Source organism: Salminus brasiliensis, chromosome 21 (assembly GCF_030463535.1).
Source record: "Salminus brasiliensis chromosome 21, fSalBra1.hap2, whole genome shotgun sequence".
NCBI lineage: Eukaryota > Metazoa > Chordata > Actinopteri > Characiformes > Bryconidae > Salminus > Salminus brasiliensis.
Window position 1 is genome coordinate 2,469,957 of NC_132898.1, and position 23,702 is coordinate 2,493,658.

General features: G+C 42.5%; 2 protein-coding genes across 2 annotated transcripts in view; one reads left to right on the forward strand and one right to left on the reverse strand.

Moving 5' to 3' along the window:
• Window positions 1-1,822: 1,822 nt before the first annotated feature.
• On the forward strand, window positions 1,823-23,449 carry ippk (inositol 1,3,4,5,6-pentakisphosphate 2-kinase). The gene is made up of 13 exons (XM_072665748.1): window positions 1,823-2,041; window positions 7,854-7,913; window positions 8,136-8,231; window positions 8,336-8,402; window positions 11,453-11,574; window positions 11,885-11,974; window positions 12,323-12,381; window positions 14,854-14,926; window positions 16,207-16,486; window positions 16,933-17,068; window positions 17,669-17,771; window positions 17,854-17,933; window positions 18,501-23,449. The coding sequence occupies exons 1-13, from the start codon at window positions 1,961-1,963 to the stop codon at window positions 18,724-18,726; spliced, it is 1,473 nt and encodes a 490-aa protein (XP_072521849.1). The 5' UTR covers window positions 1,823-1,960; the 3' UTR covers window positions 18,727-23,449.
• The window catches only part of cenpp (centromere protein P), a 79,006-nt gene continuing 78,558 nt past the window's right edge, over window positions 23,255-23,702 (reverse strand). The window contains exon 9 of the mRNA XM_072665754.1: window positions 23,255-23,618. Coding sequence (XP_072521855.1) covers window positions 23,500-23,618 — 119 coding nt within the window. The 3' untranslated portion in view covers window positions 23,255-23,499. The remainder of the gene's footprint in view (window positions 23,619-23,702) is intronic.

Sequence of the window (23,702 nt, forward strand, 5' to 3'; positions counted from 1 at the left end):
AAGATGTTTTCAAAATTCCTGGATAACTTAATGTTTAAAATGTGAACAAAGTCTTTCAGATCGAGTCTGGTGTGAAATCCTCTGTTTTAGAGCTGCATAAAATCACTGTTTTTCTTTGGTGGTGGTTGAATGGAACCAAAGCTACCTCCCGCAAAGTGTTTGTTACACTAAATGGTTATGAATACAGTGCTGATGCTCAAGGCCCTGTTTAACCAAGTTCTGGGCAGGGCGTTGTACAGCAAAATGGCCCATAATCCATTAATATTCATTATAAGATGATAAGATTTGCCACTATTTACACATGTAGGTTCACTGGTGGGTTTGGATAGTAAATAAAAAGGCTGGATCTGTGTTCTAGTCACTGTGGCCCCTTGTTCCATTGACCACCACTGTAACGACCCACGATTTCACACCAAACCCAGACTCTGTAAATGAGCTATGAAGTAGTGCTGTGTGTGAAGAGCTCAGATCCCATAAACTACACCCGGCATTACTGAGCTCTGATACAGGGGATGTGTCTCAGATCAAGCCCTGGCTCTTGTTTGTGCTTGATTGGTACCATCTAGACCAGACGTACTGACCTGATTAGCACATCACATTAAAACAACGAGCTTTTAACAGTTAGAATGTGTGAAATATGAATGTGTTACATTACTTAAATAATAATAATCCGTTCTTTCAGTTGTTTTTATTGGTAATTTGATAAACCAGATCAATCAGGATACTGTATTTTGAGATGTGTTGTATATAAATGCAAATAACATAATAAATATAAAATAATGGTGTTAATAATTAGGTTGGTGTAAGAATTAAGGCTCTTACATAAAGGTCCAGGCCTTCAATAAATAGGCCACCCTGTTGTGTAGGCAAAAAATGTTTGCCTAGCTATCAGTTTCTGATGTACTGATAGGGAGCCTGGTCTTGCATTTGAGCACCAGCTAGGGACATGCACTATATGGACATAAGTATTGGGACACCTCTACATTACACCTACAGGAGCTTTTTTTTTCACTTTACATGGTCTGACGACACTCGGTGGACACTGAGCTGCTCTCTGTGAGCTGTTCCTCCTAAACTCTTCCACTGTTCAATAATAATAACAACACCACTCACAGCTGATGGAGGAAGATCTAGGAGGGAAGGTCTAAATTTCACCAGCTGACTTGTTGTTGTTGGTGCAGCGGCGTTGTCTCCTATTACATACAGAACCACGCTGGAGTTCAGTGAGCTCTTCAGAACCTCCCGTTCTCTCACTGATGTGTGTAAGAAAGGCCGCCTGCATGGCTAGGAGCCTGAATGTATGATTAAATAAAACACATGAATTCAATGATTAAGAAGTGTGTCCCAATACTTTTGTCCTTATAGTGTATACAAGGACAGGGCCTAGAAAGTGACTGCATCCCTAGATAGTCAAGTCCACCGCACACAAAACAAGTAAGCTAATCTAAGATTTGAGACGCGCCCCATATGGACAGCACGGCGTCTACATAAGACCCGCCCACTTCGGGCTGCACTCATTGAGCCCTTACGGAGGCTGTATCGTAATCAACTCCTTAGTCCCTATAAAGCGCACTAGATAACTCCCAAAAAATCCCATTTGCGTTATCAAACGCTGCTCTAAATAACCACGTTCCCTTGTGCACTAACTAGTTTGTGTGTCACACTCACTATTTCACTCCCTTCGCAGTGGGCTACTACATAGGGAGCACGGATCGAATTGAGCTGCACCCGAAGATGATAGCCAATCACAGTCCGAGCTGAGAGCGCCGCAGCCAATAGGAGAGCAGGAACGGGTCGCGGTCAGTAAAGCGGCCACGGCCGGAGCAGCGTTTCCTCAGTGTGTCAGACGGAGCTCCGCTTTTAGCCGCTCTGGAAGTTTAACTCGGCCTAATTCGCTCATTCTGGAACAGCCAGGCTACGACTGAAGGGACAGTGACCATTCTACGGTTCCTGCCGTGTTATGGAACTGGATAAAATGGACGAAAACGACTGGAAATACCACGGAGAAGGGAACAAGAGCCTCGTTGTTTCTCACGTCCAGGTAAGTCTTGACAGGCGGATCGCTCGCTCGCTCGCTCGCGCTAACTAACTAACTACTAGCTAGCTTAGCGGGCTATCTCGCACTAAGTACCTCTACGTTGTTAAAACGAGCCACGTAGCTGAGCAGAACCGACCGTTTAGGTTGGGCCGAGGTCGGACACCTTAACCGGGTCGTCGTGGACGTCGTGGGATGAGCTGTTCGTTTGAAAAGACGCGGAGTTTGTAGCGTTAGCTTAGCTTAGCTTGCTATAGTATCTCACTAGCGGTAGCTAGCTAGATAGCTAGCGCCGGTCGGTGTTTGGGGGTTAAAGCACTTTAGGTTGATTTTATATAATATCTAGAACCTTAAAATAAGGTTTAAGTGAGAATAGAACGTGGTTCTAAGTGTAGTTTAACTTGTGGGCGAAGTTGGCTTGGAACTTTCCGTTCCACCTTAAATGGTGCAGCAGTTGCATTCTGGCGCCTCAGGCGCCAGAATGCAACTGCTGCACCATTTAAGGTGGAACGGAAAGTTCCAATAAAATGGGAGTTTAAACCAATACATCTCTGACTTATTTGACTTTTAAGTGTGTAAATATCTAATTCTACCTTAAATCACCACATCTATTCACTGAATACAGAATAATGTGCTTAATTTAGCTTAAAAACTTAAAAAAAATACCTTTCTTAGGACTTTTCCGAGGTGTAGAAGGCCTCCCTGCTTAGCCTTTCACCTCGTTCTTCCCAAATCCTGTAAGGGCTTGTCCTTGTGTTTGCTGTTGACACACACACACACACTCTCACACACTCACACACTCAATCTCCCACGCCATTGTGCTCCAACACAGTCACATGTCCACTGACTTTGACATTCTCCGAGCTTTTCTTGGGCCTGACCTGCTTTCCTCACTGGGGTGGGTTAAAGGGGACTTCCACCCATCTTTTAAAATTGCTGTGTAATGCAGTGGTGGTGATGTAAACACTCAGAGTCCGAGTGGCGTTGCTGTGAAATGGGCCATTGCAGAGAAAATTGCCCGGTCAGATTTCTTCACAGTGGTGGCGAATGGGACCGGGGGTTGTCAGCATGGGTGCAGTGCAGATATAGCCACTTTAGTTCCCATCCAGAATCAGACAGCGGACCTGTCGGACCTGTCTGCGTCTTCTGAGGTTTATACATCATGGTGTTGATGGTGGGATCGGGGCAAATTGGACAATTTGGGACAATTTGGGACTATTTGTCGCAGCACTTCCTGCATGTATCCCTCCACTATTATAGTGGTATATTAAAACACACACATTTAGACCAAATATCATCTCAACAGGGTCAAGACAGGCTGAATGTGTGCTTTTGCACATGTGTGTGTGTGTGGGGGTGTCCACAAACTTTTGGGCGTATCGGCCTAGTCTGTTGTTCCTCTGAATTGTCAAACTGGGAATCAGGGGGTTACAGAAACACAATTTCATCATTATTTATCCACCGTAATTCATGATAATTCAAGACAACACATTTATGTATGTTAGTATGACACACTATATACTATATCATAATCTTAATATTTGTTTAAGAAGCCCTCATATAAAGCCAAGAGCGATCCACAAAGGGTTAGAGGATGGATAGGAACTGTATACACAAGTCAAATCGCATTAATATGAAAGCAGCAGGAGTGTAGTTCTAATAAACATGAAGGCAGACGGCAGTAATGGTAAATACAAAGGTCAGATAGGCTAAAATTAGCAAGAAAATACAAATAAAGACATTTCTAATAAAAGAGTAATGAAAACAGTCTGGGAGGAGGTCCGTGGTCTGATGCTGACGGCCTGATCTCACTCTTAATTTATTCCCTTTTTTGCTGCAGAAGAACGAAAGGCCGCTTCACCACTTCTCCTAACTTCTGGGTGACGTCAATCAGATCAATAAAAGCATCCCTGCTGTCGGACGGGGGGCTTTTATTTGGATAACTTATAATCTCTGTGTGTGAGAACACACTAAATAAACGATAATACTGACTTTACTACAAGCTTTGACGCAAATTGACTTCAGTCTGACTCAAATTTGGGCTTTCAGGAAATAAATGGACTTGTTTTATGTAGTTTTAATTTTGACCTAGGGCTGGACGATATGGTAAATGCTATATCACGATATTTAAAGGTGATATTTATTATGATGCATGTAATCACAGACTATAATCATCATCAGTATCGACAGATTCTTCTAAACTACTGTTCAGATCCTCTCCTGTACTGAATACAGTGATTTATACTCAACATCTGCTGCTCTTCATCTAATTAATCCAGTCTAATTACACTGTTAGTAATGAAACCTGCAGGTGGTCAGTGTTTATTAAGCAGTAATAACAGTCTCCTCCATATGATTAGAAAAGCTTACTGTGTATTACCATAACAAAATTCATCACAATATGATAAAATATTGACATTGCCCACATTTTGAGCCCAATATATTATACAGCAGGTATTGTGCATTGTTTTGGCTATGAAGTTAAGTAACTGTGATGAATCGGTGTGCGTCTAATGACGTTTCAGGATGAGATGGTGTCGGGCCTTTAGGGTTTAAAGGGTTAATAAATAGGCGGTTTTACAAAGTATCAACCTGAATAAATTGGTAATAATGTTAATAATGCTATTATTACATTATTGCATTACAGATCAAGCCTGTATTAGCCTGTATTACTTCAGACTGAGCTGTTTATTTCCTGTAAGTGCTGCATATGGATCCTTTTGGTGTAATATTAAGACTAGAAAACCAAACAAAACCGATTTATTCACAATTAAACCAGACTGGTTTGTAGGAGTGTCAGCTTGAGCAGCGCTCGGATACAACGGGCCTCGTTCACCACCATGTTCCTCAGAATTTTCTTAAAATGGTCTTTGAGAAAAGTCCTAACAATAAGTGAATGAGCTGTTCAGAGATGCACTTAAAGGACAAAAGTATTGGGACATCTGCTCATTCACTGTTTCTTCCCAAATTAAGGCTGTTATAAAGAGTTTCTCCTGCTTCTGTTGGAGTGACTGTCTCTACTTTCCAGAGAAGAAGACTTTCTACTAGATTTTGGAGGAGGATCATCGCTGTGAGGATTTGCATTGGTTGCAGTCCTCAACAAGAGCGTTATTGTGAGGTCAGGATGTTTGATAGAAGATGATCACCCCATTTCAGCATCCCCAACGCATCTCAGAAGCACCACCATCATTCCAGAGAACACAGTTCCTCCACAGCTCAATGCTGGCTTTATACCCCCTTTATACCCCTTTACTAGCCCACGCCTGGCATTATTTGGCAGCATGGTGCTGATAGGGTCATGATGTTTATCTGCTCTGTCCAGCGTCTCCTGTTTGTTGGATATTCTGTACTTCTCTACAGGCACTAGACAAGCTGTGAGTGCGTCTGTGTGTGCATTTGCACATCTGTGTCAGCAATGGGTGCAACTTAAAGTAGCTCAATGCATTCGTTAGAAGGGGTGTCCGCAAACTTTTTTTATTTTTATTTCGCGTTTTGCTCCAGATCGGTTTTATGTAAGTCTGTTGGGACACTGCTTTTAGAATGGACATCAAGTGACCAGTCATTTCTAATGAGTCACGCTGAGACGTCTAGACTGTTTCCCAAGCTGCTGTGAAGTTGGAGAACAAATAAACAAAAAACAAACAAACAAAAACAAGATAACTGTCCTGGGAAGGACTCTCTCTCTCTAATGAGGGGAGTACAGTCAGAAGTGTAGGAGATTAAATGTTCCTGAACCAGTGTGTAGATGAATATCAGTTACGACTGTGGTTTAGGATGGATGTAGAGAGAGGCTGTGTTTGGCTTGTTGAGCTGAATGCTAAAGCAGATGCACAATGGGCCTCTTCATCGGAGTACAGTATTGTCTGTTTCAGACCCAGCCGAGAAAGGTTCGGGCTTGTATCCTTATTGACGTATTTACACGCCTGAACCTTTCTCATCTCCAATATGTGCATATCTCTCGATGCTGATTCTGCCCTGTTAGGTCCGGACATTCAGGAATCAAAATAGCAGGTGTGAAAGGTGCTGGGAACCACGGTCAGACCGAAAGAGCTGGTCCAGGTCGGGACCAACCGAACCATGGTTGGGTTTGTTTGCATTTTATTTTTTATTCCTGTTTGTGGATGGTTCAGACTTTCTGACCGGTTACAGGAAGTGGAGGCAGGCTTTAATCGTCACCCATTAAACGTCAGAAGAGGAAAAACCGGTGTTGTGCTGAAATCCAGCTCCCCTTTGCGTGCAGTGTGAGCACAACAGATACGCCTTCGCTTCCTGTATCTACTGTAACTGTAGAGTATCCCTTATTTATGACCGAGTTTAAAAAGGGACACACGGGTGATCTGTTGAGCTCGTTCTGCTGAGAGACACACAGGCACTCCAAGGGAGTTGGATTCTGGCAGGGAGGCGGAATTGGGCTCGACACCTGTGCAACTCCTGCCTTCTACAAACCAGTACAGGGAGGTGATTTTCAGCCAGACGTAGTGGATCAGTTCTTAAACTGGTTCGGTTAACGGGTTCGTTTCGTCATACACGAGAAAAATACAATTGCACAATAAACAACAATATTTACCATTTGTGACGGACACACAGATGGAAGTTGGCTTCCGCATTTGTCCCTTCTGTTCAGTGGACACACACACACACACACACACCAGTGAAACACACAGTGGACAGAGAGCACACATGCCCGGAGTGGTGGGCAGCGGGGAGCAGAGAGGTGGGCAGCGGGGAGCAGAGAGGGGGTGAAGGGCCTTGCTCAAGGACCCAACAGTGGCAGAGCCCGGGTATCGAACCCACAACCCTGTCATCAGTAGTCCGGAGCTCTAACTGCTGAGCCTTTAAAAAAAAAAAACTAAACAAAAAAACAAACCTGAAGTATAGATAGTGATTTTGGATGTGTGGAAGGGTGATATGGGGGGAAAGACATTTTTACGGTATACAATATTTATCGTGATAATTAGACGTGTAGACAGAAAGCATCAGTAGCAGCAGATTCTCAGAAAACATTGTTCAAATACTAATTACTAATGCAAATATATAAATACTAATAAAATATGCAGTTTACAAGCTTTACAAGATCCACAATATGCAATATGATGAATTGTCCCATTACTATTTTGACTAGTTGAGCAGTGTAAAAGGATGGTGTTTAATAGGGCTGTGTATCACTAGTGTGTTTTTTTGGGGTTTTTTTTTTTGGGGGGGGGGTGTTTTTCAAAAACTATACTATGTGTAGAAAAAAAACCTCATTATATTTCTAAAATCTGAGTAAAACATAATTTTGCTTGGTTCTAAAGGCACTGCTATTTAGTGGTCATGTCAGCACTCTGAGCCCCAATGAGTCTGACCCCAATCTTTACATCTAAACTATTAATTAATAATCAATACTGAGAATCGGTGCAGTACTACAGAAGACAAAATAGGGCTGGTCAATATGACAATATTGTATTGTAATAAATTATGTATCATGAAACACAATATACTTTACTCAGCATATGGAGGAGACTGTTAGTGCTTAATAAACACTGATCAGCTGCAGGTTTCACTACAGACTGGTTTAATTAGATGAAGAGCAGCAGATGTTGATGAAAAATCACTGTATTCAAATGTTTTAAAGAATCGGACACTTCTGATGTACTTGGTCTGCGCCTACACGTTATATATGTAGCGTAATAAATGTCGTATAGCGTGATAAATACTTTACCATATCACCCAGCTCTAATATAATACTTCGATAACATGGTAATCTTCGATAACTTCGATATATCGATGTTTTTTACACCCCTAGTGTTCACCAACATTCCTTTTTTTTGTCTTTCAGCACTCCAGAGTCCTTCGTCTTTTGAAGTATCCTTCTGAAGATGCAGAGAACGCCCATCAGGTATAGTCTGAGAGCCACGTCTGGCCTCTCTGTTTGTGGTAAACAACAGATTTAGCCTCATGTGATCCACATTTCCTTTAAATGTGTCGTCACCCTCGCTGTTGATCATGTGAAGCAGCTCATGCTTTTGAGAAAATTGGTCATAAATCTTTTAAAAAATGTCCTGCTGTTCTTATTTATTTATGTATGTATTTATTTATTTATTTATTTATTTTCACACAGACAACAGAACAAGCTTTCCAGCACATCCTTAACATAGTGGAGTACAACAGAAACGTCATGAAGCCTTTACTGGGGGAGAAATATGTACACAGTGGGGTGAGTTGTTTAGTTTCTGCATGCATGTGTGTGTATTTATTTATAGAAGTAGTAGATCTTGGTCACAGGGACTGACCTGGGAATGTTGCTTTGAATGTCCACAGGAAGTCGTCAAACTCCCGCTGGACTTTGTCAGGCAGCTGTCCTTAAAGGTCCAGCAGGAAAGACCAGGTAAGGCTTTGCTTGTCTGACCTTGTCTCGCTCTGTCTCCTAATAGCCTTAGCATTAACGCTCCCATACTGTGCGTTCATGATTAATTAAGATGTTTGGTGTATAAATAGTAAGTTTTACCTTTGCAGGGGTCATATTTACCACACTGCTATTTTACCTCCAAATGGAAAAACAGGTTTACAGCACCAGCGACTGCTCACAGAACCTGTGTTATAGTGCTGGATAGTGCTGCTGTCGTCCTCTTGCTGTGTCCTCTCAGTGCGCTGTGCTGTTCTGTTAGCAAGCTGAAGAGATTGTAGCCGGTTAGCTTTTAGCCTCGCCTACCCTAGCCTTGCTTCTCACATCTTAAAAATATTAAAAACAAATAATTCAGTGCTTTTCCTTTTGGTTCAGCCAAGAGAGTCAAATTTATTTATTTATTAAATGTTTCCAAGGATGTGGACGGTTAGACGAAGAGATGGTAAAAGCTAGCGTGGCTGGCGTTAGTTTTTAGCCTAACGTGGATCCCTGTTTGCTCCCCTTGGCGTTTGCTTAGTGGCGTGCTGAGATTGAGCTCCCCTTCTGCGGACACTGGCGCAGGGAAAGCCGCAGTCTGGCCTGGTTACCGTACGGCCTGTGTTTCCATACTTAGCAGAGTCTGGAGGTGATGAGCTGCTCTCCAGTATCAACAACGCTGTTTCACCAGGTTTGATTCCTGAGCTTTCTCAGGAGTTTATGTGAATGTTCGGGGAGAAAATATAACCAGTTAAGACTGTGATGTAACAGTTTTGGGGTGGGGGGGGTTGGAGTCGGCCTGTTGTCCGGCTCTGTTTTGCTTCTGCTGGATGTTCTTTTGAAGGAGGATCTGCAGGTTTGAGGTTCACGGCTTGTCTCTTCCGTCTGCCGAGCTCTCATTTTTCCATTCTGCCCAGATATGGACAGCTCCACTTTCCCTTGGAGTCCACCGTTTCGACCTACTTTCCATCATCTGCTGATGTACTTTTGACACATTTCTATGCACTAAGAAAAGCTCAGAAAACCTGTTGACTCCAAACACATCTACAGTAGAAGCTCCTGCCCTCTGAAGCTTGTCTTGATTCAACAGGTTTTCTGTGCTTTTGAAAGTCCAGGGAAATCTTTATCTGTGGCAATCCGCTGTATGACCCGGGCGTCTGATCTGACGCACAGTAATTGGTTACTTCCTCCTGTCGTAATCGGTCATTTCCTTTTAGGATTGTTGAATGTTTTGCATGTGGGCTTTTCAGCAGCTCCGTGGTCCTGATGGCCTCCCTGTGATCAGCTTCTCTGAAGAGAGTTTGGACAGAGAAGCATTTTTACCAATTTATCAGATTAGAAAGAACAAAAGAAGCTGGTGTAAATGGTGGTTACTAACGTTCATTTGGCAGTTGATAATGAGGCTGACGTGCCTTTGCATCGGGGTGGTCCATCTGACCGAAACTGCCCAGGGCTGGAGATGCCTAAAACTACCACATGTTAATCATTATGCTGATGCTGGCATTTGAGAGAACGGAGGCATTCCCAACAGCTAGGCTCCTTCAGAAACTCTACAGTGAGTTTTTGAGACTTTGCACATTTTCATGAATTCAGATCCAGTCCTGGAGCCAATTTGGTGATTTTTTTTTTTTTTTTTTTTTTTTTTTTTTTTTTTTTTTTTCCATCAAAACTGTTTGATTGTTGGAAATCCATCAAACTAAGCCTGACCGTCCTCCAGAACCAGAGGGGAATAGCTCAGAAAACCTGGGCCCCCTCAAATACACTATTAGTGCCTTATCGGCTCCTCCAGCCTTTCTTCTAGATCAGGGGTGCTAATAGAGAGTCGGTCCTCCTTGTCTGCAGTAACAGCCTTCACTCTTCTGGGACGGCTTCACACAAGACTGTGATGTAACAGTTTTGGGGGGGTTTGGAGTCGGCCTGTTGTCCGGCTCTGTTTTGGTTCTGCTGGATGTTCTTTTGAAGGAGGATCTGCAGGTTTGAGGTTCACGGGTTGTCTCTTCCATCTGCCGAGCTCTTTTTTCCATTCTGCCCAGATACGGGCAAATACAAATTTGCTGTGAGATCCAAATTTGATTGTGTTCAGCTACTTAAGATCATCAGTGAGGACCACCAATGCTGCTGATGATGGTGGTGGTGGTGGTGGTGGTGGTGTTGATGGTGTTCTACCACTCCTAGAACTGCCGGACCATCCCAGATGTGTCTGATGGAGTTCCATCACTCCCAAGAATTCACGCCCACTGCTCCACAGCTCAGTGCCGGGTGGCATCATGCCCCTTTATGCCCCTTAATGCCCCTTAATGCCCTGGGTCTTGCTAGCTAACAATCAGACCAACTATAATCCATGTGTTGCAGTATTCTTCAGCTTGAATCAGCTGCATCTCAAACAGCTCCCTACTCCCTACGTAGTGCACTACATTTGTGCAATTGGGGACAGCTGTACTAAAACTGTTGTCTAACAAAGAGCACTTTGTGTAGTGTCTGTGTGTGTGTCTGTGTGTGTGTCTGTGACCTGAGCAGAAAATCAGGATTGAGCAACGAGGTTTGCAATGTGAACGTAGGTGTTGATGTAGCTGTCAGACAAAAGTATTGGGACACCTACTCGTCTATTGTTTCTTTCGAAAAGAATCAAGGGTATTAAAAAAAAAAAAAAGTTGATCCTCTGTCTCTACTGTCCAGGGAGGAAGTCTTTCTACTAGATTTTGGAGCAGCATTGCTGTGAGGATTTGATTGCATTCAGGGACAAGAGCGTTAGGGAGGTCAGCATGTTGGATAGATGATCACCACCCCACCTCTTTTTCCCTACTCCCCAACTCCTCCCAAAAGTACTGGATGGAGCTCCACCACCATCATTCCAGAGGACACAGTTCTTCCACTGCTCCACAGCTCAACACTTTGGGGCTTTATACACCTCTATAAGCCCACGCCTGGCATTAGGCAGCATGGTGCCAATAGGTTAATGATGTTTATCTGCTCCAGAGAGAGAGAGAGTCCTATTCTATTGGCTGTACTTGGACCACATATTACCTATAATAACTGTTGCACTATTTCTTCTGCAGAATTGCGGTGTGACAAAGTGATGGACACCTTCAGTGGCTGCGGCCTGTGCCTTCCCAACCTCACCCACCTCTCGCCCTGCCACTTCGGAGACCACCGGCCGCCGCTGTGTGTGGAAATTAAGGTAAGACACCAAGGCCAGCCCTGTAGAACATGATAAACCTGTTCAACTGTGTCCTAACAGCATGTTGCACAACCTGATTGCACTTAACGATTTGCACAATGACGTCGTCCCACACACAGCTCCTTTTTATGACCTGGGCAAGTTGTAGCTTTCAGTTGATCTCCAACATAATATTGCATAATTCCAGATGTAAGGTCTGGAGGGAAGGCTTTAATGACTCTAATAACGAACCTCCACCTAAAGGCATTCAGTTTATGGCCATGAAACTAAACTTACTCTCAAATGTCCGCTCTCTTTTTGTCTCCGGCAGCCAAAATGTGGTTTTCTACCCTTTTCGAGACACGTTTCCAAGGAATGCAAGCGGAAAGTGTGCAGGTTTTGTATGCATCAGCATTTTAAGGTGAGTTCCAGTCTGCACAGAACTGTGCGTTCATGTAGTCGCCGTTAACCTGGTTGCACTTCTGCTTTAGTTTGCGCTGTGAATCAGTTCTGTAGTGGTTGGTTAGTCCGGACAGTTCCTAAATTTGAGAGTTTCACAGCAGCTTCTGAAAAGAAGCGCTGGTTTGGTTGGTTGCATGCAGCATAGCCGAAAGGAAAGTAATGACTTGTGATGTTACTGTACTTAATAAACACCTGACTTAACTGGGTTGGACCAGTTTTCATGAATGGTGCCACAGGCAAAATGAAAATTAGATTAATTCCAATCTATCAACAGGTTTTTCCTTTTTTTTCCTTTCTTCCTGTGTAGTTAGCAAATGGGAAGTGGAACAGACTCAGCAGGTATTGTCCCTTGGATCTCTTCTCGGGGTAAGTGACGTTAGAAAGCCAATAAACCTTACAGATTATCCCTAAAATCTACATATGAGTCCAAAATAAGGAAGCTAAAAACTGCTGCTAAATTTGCTTACTACACATTATTGATTGATTAATTGGGGTTCAGAGTGGTCCAGTGCGTTAATCCACTGCCACTATGATCCGAGGATCGCTGGTCTGAATCTCTGGTCACGCTGCTTGCCATCAGCAGCCGGAGTCTGAGAGAGCACAATCGTCGACCTTGCACTTTCAGGGGTGGCACATCCTCCCCACAGCACTCAGTACAGGCGTCTGTTCGCTGTTTCATCAGAGCTGGGGAGGCAGGCCTTTCCTCCGAGAGCACAGGCTACCTTGCAATGCTACATCACCAGGGGGGAGGTTTCACATTGGGTAATAGGCTCTCCAAATTGTGGTGAAATTAGATTAATTAATTAATTAGATATGCAGGATTGGGATAATACGGTTTCAAAATCTATTAATTACACTTTTATAATTTTGACATTTCTAATAATACTGCTGTAGTTGTTAAAAGTATACAGCACAAGAAATGAGTATAAATGGAAAAAATATTTTGGAGTATTACAGTGGTATTTTTACGGGATTTTATTTTAGGGATTGGCAATAGGCTTTAAGTGGTGATGTGATTAAGTGCTCACAATTTTCAGAATATACTCAGGAAATTTAAACACTCACCATTTGCATGTTTCAATAATGAGTGTGTTTAGTTATTTAATTTAATTTAGTGCAGCCTGATGTTAATAATAAAAACTTTGATAGTACTTGTCGCACCACTTTACGAGCAGGTTGGCCTTAAATATTCATTAAATCCCAAGACCTGAGACCTTCAGCCATTCTTAAACACTAGTGTTATGACCGGGCGCGTAATGGAAATGTAAATAATGGATCACAGACAGTGAGAACAAAGCAGAGTTCTGAAAGATTAACTTTGAATTTATTTATGTCTGTTTCTTCTGGCTGTAATCACACTTTGTTCCCGACAAAGCTGCTTAGTTCTGCTATCAGCTGACGCGCTTCACGGCGTGGCGTTGCCTTTTTATGATGGGCCGCTCCGTCCCGCGAACAATCAGTGAATGGACTTTGGTCGGGCGGCACTTTTTCAGCTGTGTAATCACCTCACTCTTTCGCAGCAGGCGGTGACGGTAGGTGTATTTGGGCTTAATAATTAAACCTGTGACCCCAAAGCGAATGACGACGAATGACTGCCTGCGTTTTAATAAAAGTGGGAGAACTTTATAGTGGGGGTATTTAATTAAATTCAGGTCCAGGTAGAGAGAATTGCCTCAAGTCAACATCTCGAACCTCATAATTGTGGTTTAGTGCCATGTCCTGTTTACTGAAGTAGCCTAGTAGCTCTAGCAGCATTTGTTTTTTTTTATCATTTCAATCTCAAATCCAATTACAAGTTGAATTACAATTCAACTACAATTTCAACTAAATGTCAGTTTTCTCTGTCAGTTTTCTCACTTAAATTGGATGAACAAAAAAAAAATTAATTGAAGACGTTAAATGTGCATTTCAAAATAAAGAGCTTAGTAACTCGTCTCATTTAATAATATGATTTAATAATAACTTAATAAACAGTCTTCATCATGAGATCATGAGACCTGGTTTCGAGCTGCCTGTGGTGAGGGAAAACGTCTGTACGTCTGAGTCCCTTCTGGATTAAAAGCTCGTTTTTCTCTTTTTAGAGCCGCCATGTGAATTATCTTTAATCTGACTCTCTTCTCAATGTGCATCATTAATGCACAGCTCTGATTGGCTGAATGGCTTCAGGTGTGATCTCGACGAAGCATGCGATTGGTGTGCGAGTTTACTGGGCTGCTAAATGTTACAGTAAAGTTGTCAGTTAAAATAAACACTGTCAATTAAAATGGTTCTCAATAGTTTATCGGTTAAAGGTCCAGGTCTGGGAAGAACAGCATCTAAATTAATTAAATAAATAAATTAGATATCCGCTAGTATTTTTACTAATATACCGTTAATGTAAAAGTACGGTGTTAAAACTCCTCGTCAGCAGATCTTTTAAAATAGAAGCAAAAACACTAAATTAAGTAATTTATTACATGTCTATATTGTTATTAATCAGCGACTACATCTATCGCTTGTTGCACTTCATGCTCTCTGATGGTAGCCGTACCCCTGTGCTCATCACACACACTTACACACACTTACATTCTTAAATGTGAATTTCTGTGAACTCCCATTTCTTCATTCTTTGTTTTTTTTATTTAGTTTTTTCCTGTTTTTATTTTTTTATTTAAAATGGTTAAATAATAAATAGTAATAATAAATAGTAAATAATTTATTTAATTTCCATGTATTTATTTATTGATATTTTGGTAATCAGTGTTTTTTTTTTTTTGGTGGTGGTTGCAGCATGTATGCCAGTGTGTGTGACTGACTGACTGTGTTCATTATAACACTGTATATCCTCGTCTTTTCCAGGAGCAAACAGCGAATGTTTGTTGCAATCAAGCACTTATTAGAAGAACCACAGAATAATTTGAAAATATTTAAGGTAAGTTAAATTTCCTTCAAATCTGAATGTAGTTCTTATTAAATGGCTGTGAGCGCCACGTGTTGTAGCTGCCGTACCGCACCGTACGAGCCGACAGCAGTGCTGTGTCTTTGGTTGTCTGAGTGACGGGCGAGAATCTGGCTCCTCTAGTGAAGAGCTGCTGTTGGCTGATCAGACAGAAGAGGGTGCGAGGGTGTGAGAATCTAAAACGTAAGTTCCAGTTATAGAGGCTGGGACTGCTTTACCCAGCCAGTGAGCTGATCAGCTTGCCAGCCAATCAGCCCTCAGCAGCAGCAAGATCCTGTTTGTGATGCATTAGATCAGGTCTGCCCAGCCATACCTCTGGAGATCAGCCGTCTTCCAACGTTTACGTCTAGCCCTGACCGAGCACACCTGCCTGGCATATGCTGTTATTAGGACTGGAGCTATGCTGTGCAGAGCGAGGAGATCTCTTGAGCAGGGTTGGGCCCCCTTGTGTTAAAGGCTGTGGTGGCGCCCCCAGGTGGTAGATAAGTGGTTTTACATATGCCGTGCACTCATACCTGTAAGAGTCAGATTCCACACTTTGCTGCTTTGTCTGTGTAAGAGGATCTTTCCAAATGGTTCCTTATTTCCAAAATTCACTTCCTTAACTTCTTAACTTCCTTTTCCACACATGTGAGTAGTTTGTCATGACCGGTAAACAAAAGAGGAAGGCTGGCGACCACACAGCGCAGAGGAGGGAGGATAGAAATGATTTGAACACAGTAAATTCATAGTAAATTTCACCTGTGACAAAAGTATTGGGACGTCTGCTCAATTATTGTTTCTACTGAAATCAGAATTAAGAAGTTGAGAGGAGCATTGCTGTGAGGATGTGACCAGCATTACTGAGATCAGGATGTTGGATGAACACCACCCTCCATCATTCATTCCAGAGAACACAGCTGCCATGATGTGTGTGTGTGTGTGTGTGTGTGTGGGGGGGGGCTTTATACCCCTCTACTAGCCTACACCTGGCATTAGGCAGCATGGTGCCAATAGGTTCATGTTTATCTGCTCTAGAGTCCTATTCTATTGGCAGGACTTCTCTACAGGGACTAGACAAGCTGTGTGTGTGTGTGTGTGTGCATTTGCACATGTGTCAGCAGCAATGGGTGCAACTTAAAGTAGCTGAATGCACTCATTAGAAGGGGTGTCCACAAACATTTGGACATACAGTGTGTCAGTGAAATGATCAACCTAATGAGAACCGTGTGTGTTCATCACATGTTCTCCACCTTTTTGTGTCTCTCCTCCAGGGTGGAGAACTGATATACAGCTGTAAAGATGATGCCAAGCAGCAGCCAGACTTGAATGAGCTCGTACAGCACCTGTGGCCCTACTTTCACCACAGCAACGGCCTCTATAACGGCCACCAGTCCAGTAAAGCGGTCTTCAACGAGTTCATCCAGGTGATCTGCAGCGCTCTGCTCGGCAGCGGGGACTCCAGTCGCTCGGGAGAACCCAGGAAGGTGCAGCTTGGTGAGAGCAGACCGGTGTGTGAAGCCAGCCCACTCCACAGAGAGCTACTGCGTAATGGTGAGAATCCAGCTTCAGAAGACTGAGAGAATGTAGCGGTTGTGAATTTATTTGGGAAAGTTGATGGTGTTGGAGATAGTAATCACTCAGTACTGTTCAGAGGGAGCTAGTTTTATGGGGGAAGTGGGGCAGTGCTATTACCAGTCACTGCGTCTGTAAAGGTTACTACAGCAGTTACCTGTTCTAAAACTAACTGTAGTTAGTGTAGTGATGTTTATCAGTCAAGAGCAAATTGATCTGTTAGTAAATCCAACTGCTCGTCCCTTAAACAGGCTGTTTATTATGCTGCCTTTTATACATATTCTCAATTTCTGCATATCTTAGTTTCTCCTCTTAAGTAGGGATGCACCTATATCCGATACCTATACCAATACATGATACTTTGCGTATCGGCCGATGCCATTGTTGAATTAATACAATCACTGCTGTTCTCTCTGTGTTTGTAGGCAGTCAGGGTCTCCCCAAAGACTGTGTCCTTGCAAAAATCCTCCAGGTTCAGATGTTGGACAACCTGGACATTGAAGGAGTCTACCCATTGTTCAAGAGGGTGGAGCAGTATCTGGAGGAGTTTCCTAAAGAGAGGTGAGTTTGTTTGTTCTGCATTCTCTCAGTCTCTGCTTTTAAAGTTTAAGATAAGATGATCCTTTATTAGTCCCACAGTGGGGAAATTCACAGTGCCACAGCAGCAAAGGGATAGCAAGACACTCTGATGCAAAATGTAGATAAATTACCACTATATACACAATATAAATAATAGAAGTAAAAAAACTCTGAGGGGAGAAAAAAAACAATATTATTTGCAGATTATTTACAGATAATTGCAAATTGACCCTTAATTGCACATGAGGGGGGGGGGGGGGTGTTGCACATTGTGTTTTTTGTGTCAAACCCCAAGACATGGATGAAGCGATATAATAGCAGATGTAAAGAGCAAAAAATAAATAAACAGTCACTTTGAGAAGTTTGCCACTTTCCTGCTTCATATTAGGCTGCAATGGAGATGTGTAAGCACTAGGTGGTGCAAACGCACAACAAGAAGCCTACAAGTTTGTTGATGTTATGAGCCACAGTGACCAGTGGGTGGTGAGGTGTGCATGGTAACTTCATGCCTTCCATCAGACCATGCGTTATTACTGAATATGGAAACCCTGAATGGTATGCACTGCACAATCTGTGTTGCAGGAACAGACTACAAGTAGATGGCCCTTATGATGAAGGTTTCCTGGAAAAGCTGAAAACCTGTCCTTCTGAAGATGATGGATCCATAGAGTACGCGGTTGGGAAGGTAAAGCGAGGAAGGTTAAGAACAAGCATGTGTAAGAGCACATAAGCAGCTTCTCACTAACTTCACTCTTAAACTCCACCAGGTTCTCCAGTACAGAGTCGCAATGACTGCCAAGGACTGCTCAATCATGATCACGTTTGCACCTTGTGGAGAAGATGAGAAGTAAGTGGTGTTTGCTTGGCATTATTGGCATTGCAGTGTTTACTATTGAGGGACGGATTTTGCTCAAGGCTTCCATTGTGCAGATGAGGCTCTAATCCAGTGGTTCTTCACGCACCCCCTCCACCAGACAGACTGTCTTGGTTAACTAGGCTGGAGAAATAATATGGACCAGCTTAAATGAGGCCCTGGTCTGGTCTGAGAACCAGTGGTCTTAAAGGTGTTAACCCCATCAGATTTAACATCTAATGGCCTGTATCACTCCCTCAGATCACACAAGTTACACATGTTTAATCCAGTGTACGGAAGAATTTATAGTAGTTATTAAATAATTAGTTACTGATATTATTATTATTATTATTATTATTATTATTTTTATAAGTTTATACTGCCACATCTGAGAAACATGGTTCTTCTGTGGCATCACTGGGTAGGGCCCTTCTGCTGCTCCATCACTTGTCGAAGGCATTGCAGACTTGTAGCACCGACAAGCCTCTAATGCTAGACCCTGAGTATCCAATCATCTCCCAAACACTGTCTGAGTAACTGTTTATAATTCTGTACTTACAGACTACAAGCCAATTTGGAGATTCAGCCTCCAAAGCCTCGCTTCACGTACTCCGTCTCCATCCTGGACTTGGACCCCAAACCATACGACAGTATCCCGCACCAGTACAAGCTGGACTCCAAGATCGTCAACTACTACCTACGGAGCACAAACAGCGCACAGGACCTGCCTACCTCGCACCTTTACAAGGACCGGCAGGACTGCACGCTGCTCTTTCATCCTGTATGAACAACCTGTCTCCTCTCCTCCTCACTACTCCAGAGTGCTGCTTTGATGTGAACGATGGAAAAAAAATATTGCAAAAACTGAAGGTTAAAACGTATCTATGATTTTTTTTTTTTCCCCCGAGCCCCCTCATCCCCACCTCTTCGACGCGTGCCATATATATTTTTTATTTTTACATGTGAAAGTGGCCGAGGGCTGTTTCATCAGTGGTTGTGAATTGGTATCGGTCCCTGTTGGTGTTAGCCAGTTGCTTTCTTCCTGTGGGGCACGTCCATACTGGGGCTGGCCTCCTCAAGCACAGTGCCTGGAGGCGAAGGAGGTGCAAGCAGTTGGCGTGACTCATTCTGACAGTAATGAAGTGCTAAAAGCGTTTCTGTCACAAATTAGCTTTAGCTTTTAATTCCGAGTGGAGCCATGAAGTTGCAGGGGGTCTCAGTACGGGTGCTAGTGGAGAGTTATTATAGCGTCTCCGTTTGGGAGACCAGGTTAGATGAGGTTACTTGAGGTGAAGTGAGACGACTGCTGTTCTACATCTTACAGTCTGTGACCACTTACCTCGGGGTCTGAAATCCTGTACTGGAAGCATGTTGGTGCATTTATCTGATTCTCTTCACCACTTACTCTTAAAAAATTCTCTTAAAATATCGGGATCTGCTCCGATCTCGATAGGAAAGTACTGTATCGTCACTGTAAAGGTAGTATTTCTCAAACTGCAGCTGTAAGAAGGTTGAAAGGCATCGTCACACTCCCGCACCAGCAATAACCCCAACATGCAGCTCCATCAGGGTCAGTTACTCCATGCTTCTGCTGTGGATTATAGGAACAGTCCAGCATTTTTCCACCATTAAAGTCTAGAGGCTCCAGATTTCTCTGTTCTTCAGCGTAGAGTTATTAGCCAGGTTCTGCCCATGTATTTGAATTTGTTGGCAGACTGAACGTATGGAAAAAGAGACAAACGACAGCTGTTAGAACATTATAAACATTGTAAGTGTGTACACTCTTACAGTAAATGGTGCATTGCAGACCTATAGTACTGACAAGCCTCTAATGCTAGATCCTGAGTATCCAATCATCTGCCAAATACTGTCTGAGTAACTTTATAATTTTGTACTCACAGACTACAAGCCAATTTGGAGATTCAGCCTCCAAAGCCTCACTTTACATATTCCGTCTCCATCCTGAACTTGGACCCCAAACCATACGACAGTATCCCGCACCAGTACAAGCTGGACTCCAAGATAAACAGTGCTTTAGGCAACCAAAAGTGGTTCCTCTCCAGAATTGGCCCAAGAACCATGTTTATGTAACAGATCTGAGAGTGTGAAGAACCTTTACATCAAGGTTCTTGGTTATTTTAGAACCTTTTTAAGAAGTTCCACACGCTCGTATGTTACCAACCTACCTACAGCGAACAAAAAGTTGTTCTGTGGTTCTTGGAGTGATGCCATGTTTATAATGGAGATGTAAAAAAGAACATTTACAGCAAGAGAAGGTTCTTCATACTCTCTCATCTCCATTACAAATGGTTCTTTAATTGCAAACCCTCAGAGTAACATGTTTATAATAGAGAGGGGTGGAGAATTTTTACATAAAATAAAAAGATCCAAAGAAATTTCAATGAAAGGGTTTTCACACACATCCCCAGTATAAGTTCGGTTCTTCTCGGGCATCTCAAAGAACCATTTGAAGCACATTCATTTAAATGTTTTTGGTGATGGGAAAACTGATCAGTTACGATGGAAACACATTTATCAAGTTAATTATAGGAGCGTTTCTATCTATTGTACAGCCATAGCTATGAAGCAGTAGAGAAGGCAGCTGCAGCCAGAGGGTTGCTGAAGAAACTGAAATGTAGTTTTAGCTTCTTAATGAAAAAAACCCTCTGATATTAGATGGTAAACAGACTGAAGATGCTTGCCTTGAGTAATTATATTTCATGTGGTCTTTGTTCTCAGATTATTTAAATTACAGCTGTAAGATAAACAAATTTAATTGAATTGAATTGAATAGAATAGACTGGACCTCAGCTGCTGGCCACTATCCATGGTTACAGGCTGCTCCAGCTTCTGCAGGTAGAGATTAGGTTGAAAAATCGCTGGACTGTTCCTTTAGTTCATGGAGAATTTGCTGATTCGCAAAGACACAACGACCCCGGGGTCCCGGCCCGTCCTGCACCCCACCCCACACACCCACTTTAATTTCCTAAGTGGTTGGTTAATTGAAACCATTGGAACCACAGTGGTGCAGAGATTTATTATGTGGCCCAAAGTTGTTCAACAGATAGTTCTACGCAGTATAACCAGCTGAGCTGGCGTTTTAGCGAGTTGCCGAACTTGCGGAAGTTGTTAAACCCTAAAGTGGCTTGTTATCGGTCTGATTACTGTTGGTTTAACGAGCCGCCCCTGCAGCCCCCTGCTGGTACGAGAGTACAGGCCGGTGATGAACAGATGAAGCACACGGCAGCGTAACTCTCCAAAGCGTTAGACACTATACACACGCGCTCCGTATTCAGGACTGGGCTCTGTTCTCGGACCTCGTTGGGAAAGCAGACTGAAGGGTTCTGGGCTGGTGCTGATAATCGATGTCTGTCTGTATCTGCTGATTACCGATAAGTGATTAAACCTTCTCGTGTCCTTCCTGCAGTTTTTTGCCCCAGGTGTGACTAGTGCCGCTCTGCTCCACCACAAGCGTGTCCTTGCACCCAGAACCCGTCCCGGCCCGTCCTGTCCCGGCCTGTCCCCTTCAGCAGTGTGTGATTCTTTCATTTTTCCAGTACTCTGTCTGATTTTGAGCGTTTGTGATCACTGTGTGTGTGTTGCTGTATAAACCACTGAAGTTTGAGTCCCCCCTCCCCTCTCTTCCCGTTCCCACAACATCTACACAACTGTACGGTTTCATGACCCTGTTTGACTTTACTTTTTTTTTTTTTTCTTCTTTTTTTTTTTTTTTGTGTTTGGTTGTACCAGTTCTCGAGGCCTTACGGTTTCTCCTCTCAGAAGTTCTGAGGATTTTGGTCAATTCACAGCCTTGAAGATCTGCCAAATGTTGATTGTTGTTGATCCTCTGTGTTTCTCTGTCCTACAGAAGCCCATTCCTTCCTTCATTTTCTCTGGTAGCAGTACGGCAGTTTAGACTTAGACTTAGTGTGGCTCCCTCTCTTGAAATAATGACTTGCATTGTGAGTGCTTTGAGATTCATTAATTAATTAAGTTTTCTTTTCAAGTATTGAAAAATTTCCCTAATTAATTAATTTTTAAAAAAATTCAATACTTGGAAAAAGTAACTTGATTTATTTTATATGATTTGAGAATAATTTAAGACTCATTATTGTGAACTTGTCTCAGAGTTGAGTTAGAAAAATCAACTTTTGGAGAGAAAATGTATTTAATTTTCCATCTACTGAAAGATACTAAGTCAGTATTCTAAAATACGTCAAATATTTGCTGAGATGTCGGTGTTGAGATCTTAAGTCAGTTTTAATAAAATCATTATTTTGAGATACTTAAGAACTTAATTTCAAGGTTTAGGTCAATATTTGAAAAGAAATATTAAGATACCAAGTCAGTATTCCAAAACCTACATCAGAAGTTTGGGGAAATGTCATTATTATTATTTTGAGTTATCAAGTCAAAATTTCAGACTCAATTTTGGGATATTACCTCAAAACGTGGAGAGACTTTGAAGTTCATTATTTTAAGATACTAAGTCCGTAATCTCTGAAAATGTCATTTGAGATGCCATCTCAAATCTCACTGCGACGTAATATCCCAAATTGAAGTTAGTAAGTCAGTATTCCAAGATACGGTCAACAAACTGAGGAAAAGGTCAGAGCTACCAAGTCTGGATTTTGCTGTACTGCTGTCTGAAACAGAGCCGGAGGAAGGAAATGCAATAGGCTGACCTCCACCAGGCCGGACTCGGCTTCTATCACAATCTGTACTTTAGTGAAACGGCTGAATCCTTACGTTCAAACAGTTTAACTCCATCAAAGATAAAAAAAAACAGATCTCAGCGTAGGATTGCTGTGCTCGTCACTCTCACTGCAATAAAGACTGAAGTTTCTTTTCCTTTTTAAACAGAACCGGTTCTGAACCGCAGCTGCTGGTAACATCAACCCGTTGAGAGCAGCAGAATAACCACTGCTGGTTTAATGAAGGTCTAGTTTAGTCCAGAAGGCTAATGTTGCTAACAGGGAATGGAGAAGCGTGTAGACGCTGATTAGCTTTGTGCTGACATGCTAATTGGTAGCTACTAGGTTCCAGTCATCATTAGCAGTCATTTAACCCACCGCCACTGAGGCAGGGGAACGAATATCCGTGTTCTTGCTGGGAGCCGGACTGGGTGACACTCTCACTACAAGGACGAGAAAGATGCGGAAGGATGCTTAACTCATGAACTTTGGGTAGAAATGAATTATTATTGTTATTATTATTATTAATCCTCTAAAGAAATCACAATCACTGTGATGCAGATGAAGGAAGGACTAAAATGTTAAACTATTCAGAAATACAAAGTGGATTTTGCTGTCACATTTTGTATTTAAATTATTTATTTTTCTAGCTCTTGTCTAATGATGTATATTTACATACGGTATGTGCATACGTATTCATGTGATGATGATGATGATGATGATGGACTGTGTACAGAAGGCATTAATACATTTCTTAAAGGGTGACTAGACAAGTGGTGTTTATACTGAATAAAATTATAATGAAATTATCAGCTACTGCCGTGTTGCTGGATGTTCTGTTGAGACCGACCTGGTTGCACGGCTATTCAGAAACCTACAGCTTTGATTAAACTTTCGATGGAAGTTTCCACCCCATAAATCATCAGGAGACTCCGAAAGGCTTCGGGCGCAGTCGCCATCACGCTGTTGGTGTCCAGGTTCTGGGCTGTAACAAAATAAAGGTACAACTATATTGAGTGAAGTGACGGGATTCTACAAAGACGCTCAACGCGTTAACTGAGTGTGAAGG